At 38.8% G+C, this 2,850-nt stretch overlaps 1 protein-coding gene across 1 annotated transcript in view; it reads left to right on the top strand.

Annotated features, from left to right (window-relative positions):
• The window catches only part of LOC118477172 (integrin beta-3-like), a 2,829-nt gene extending 1,050 nt beyond the window's left edge, over positions 1 to 1,779 (top strand). Inside the window, exon 2 of the mRNA XM_035970811.1 lies at positions 750 to 1,779. Coding sequence (XP_035826704.1) covers positions 750 to 930 — 181 coding nt within the window. The 3' untranslated portion in view covers positions 931 to 1,779. The remainder of the gene's footprint in view (positions 1 to 749) is intronic.
• The last annotated feature ends 1,071 nt before the right edge of the window (positions 1,780 to 2,850 follow it).

Raw genomic sequence — 2,850 nt, 5'->3', positions numbered from 1 at the left:
TCTCTCTCTCTTTATCTCTCTCATTTACATATTTTCACAGAGGCTGCTTAACCAAATGAACACTGACATTAGCTTTGATTGTAAATGGGCACTCTCTTGAAAATAACCAATGTTTCATCCGCCTTTTTAAAACCAGTACTTGTACTAGTCCTAAAGCTATGTCGCAAACTTAGAATTACAAAGTTCTGTCGGACATTTTTGGTCGTTTTGATCGACTAAGACCATGAGGTTAGAAACTAAAGGTTTTATCAGCTCTATCAAAACACATGTAGAAAGATTATTCGGAGTCGTTATCAAGAGAGTCAGAGAATTGCCTTTGAAAAAGCTTGGCATGTTGTGAAACTCAAAACTTTAAGTACAAATTTCTCAAAACTAGGTACTGAGCAGATAGAATTTGGTGGCGTCGGTGGTCTAGTGGTAAGGCTACCGGACTCATAATCGTAAGGTTGCGGGTTCGGGGGTTCGAGCGGCGGGCCCGACGTTGTGTCCTTGGAAAAGGCACTTTACACGAATTTTCTTCCCTTCACCCTGGTGGGAATGGGTACCCAGCCATAGACAGCGAAAGATCTAGTTAGTATGTTTGTGTTTTAGCGCCTATAAATGGCCGCTTGCACTCTAGGCTTCCCAGGAAGTTGAGGTTGTTTCAGATTGCTATCAGATCACCTGGGGTAATAGTGTAGATTGTGATGCGCAAAGAGGGTAAACATATTATGCCGGTCTCAACAACGAGTCCTCTTGTGCGTTCACAGCTGCGAAAACGACTCCCAAGTGCAGTACCTCCTGGTCTCTTCTGACGAAGACCGAGAGGGGGAGACCCGCTGTACCTTCCGTGGCCCGGACAGCTGCATTTACCGTTACAGCTACCAGAACGGCGCGGACGGCAGTGTGACGGTGTACGTTCAGATGCAAGCCATCTGTCCCCAGCCTTGACCGAGCAGACGTATGATGACGACCTTGGTATTTGGAAATACAATCGGCATAGGATGCGATAGGCAATCAGGCGCATACCAACAATGATCCAATCAGAAATCTAGATGATTCAACGTTGTAGTAAAAAGAAACCAATCAGGAATCTTGATTCCAATGTGTACCAAAAAAGTAACCAATCAAAAATCTAGATTCAATGTTGTATCAGAAAGTAACCAATCAGAAGTCTCGATTCAACATTGTTCTAAAAAGTAGCCATTCAGAAATCTAATTATGATCAGACCTATATAAATAACATTGTTTACTCGTTTCCCTTTGCCAGAATATTATTACGTCACGGCTGATTGGTTGCCAGCTGCCCTGAACTCACCTTAACATATTATGTACGGTGCAGGCATCGCTAAGCCACAGTCCTGGCCTATATACGGCCAGGCTCACTACTAGTTTATAAAATGTACTATAATAATATCTGTCACGACGCGGTGGAATCAAGCGCTCATCAATTTTTAGGCATATAAAGTTATTGGTACCATCTTACATCTTGCTTGTTTTTCATGAAAAAATACCCATTCCTCTTGAATAGAAGTCGAAATATTTGTGATTGAAAAATGTAGGGGTCGCCTGGCGTCAAAGGTAAAATTAGTGAGAAAAAGGTCACTAAAGTTCGGTAACTTTCACGGTTTGAATGTCCTTGGAAACTGCAAAGTTCCATATTTTGTATATGAGGAATGTGTTTCAGAAAAAAAATCCACAAAGATGTGTATTTTAAAATGGACGAAAAGGGTTTTGATCCACAATGAAAAAGAAAAGCAACCCCCCAAAAAAAACAACAACAACAACAACAACAAAAAACAACCCCCCCCAACCCCCCCCCCACCAAACAAACAACAACAATAAATGAAAAAAAGAACTAACCAAACAAAACGAAACAAAAAAAACAAAACAATCCCCCAAACATTCGAAAACAATTGCACAATGGCCAGGAAATTGTCGACTTTTTCGATTTCATCGTTTTGACGAGCGTCTGATTTCACCTCGATTCCTTACATAATATGTGAAGCATGCTGACAAAATGAGTTACTTCTCGGATTCGAGCCCTATAAAAATAGATACATCACGCTTATAGATGAAGTTTTACAATTTATAGGTATGAAATAATGAAAGGCATGTTATAGTCAAAGTATATGGCATCAATAGAAAATATTTAAATTTGACCCTAGTGTCGATTTTTGACAAATATCTCCATTTGTGGATTGTGAGAAGTAACTCATTTTGTCAGCACGCCTCACATATTGTCTTCTAGTCTGCCGGTATGCTACTTTCAATACAACTACACACATTCACTTATTCTGCCCACAAGAAGTACTGAAAGACAGTATGTTTTTGCTTCATTTGCTTGTTTGTTTGTTTGTTTTTGTACAGAGAATCCCAACAACATAATGGCGGATACTTAGCGCCAGGAAAAAGAAAGACTGATGATGAGGAAAAAACAACCGAGGGGAGAGTAGTACTCTGTATAATATTGTAACATCCTCCACGTACCCACTTTTTCACTTTATCATATTATACTGAACTAATTATAATACTATCTTTCCTTGTGCAGCTATTTCCTTGGGTTTGTTCTTGATCTCGTGTGATTTAAGTTTTAACTTTGGTAAATTCACAAAGCAATACTAACCACAGACAAAAGAGAAAACCATTCATGTTTTTTTTAAATTTTGGATTTGATAAAAATCTTATGTTTCTTTGGCTTAACTCAAATTAATGAATGTTAAAAACGATTGCGTTTTCCCCAGTATTGTTGTGTTTTGAAAACAGTTATCACTAACACAGATAATAAAGTCTTTTTGCCAACTGCATTGTTACGGCAATGAATTACTCGTCATTCATATCATGTAAACTGAATTTTTGCTTTGTTTTGTG

This window comes from Aplysia californica, unplaced genomic scaffold (genome assembly GCF_000002075.1).
Source record: "Aplysia californica isolate F4 #8 unplaced genomic scaffold, AplCal3.0 scaffold00323, whole genome shotgun sequence".
Classification (NCBI taxonomy): Eukaryota; Metazoa; Mollusca; class Gastropoda; order Aplysiida; family Aplysiidae; genus Aplysia; species Aplysia californica.
This window is presented reverse-complemented; position numbering and strand designations above follow the sequence as displayed.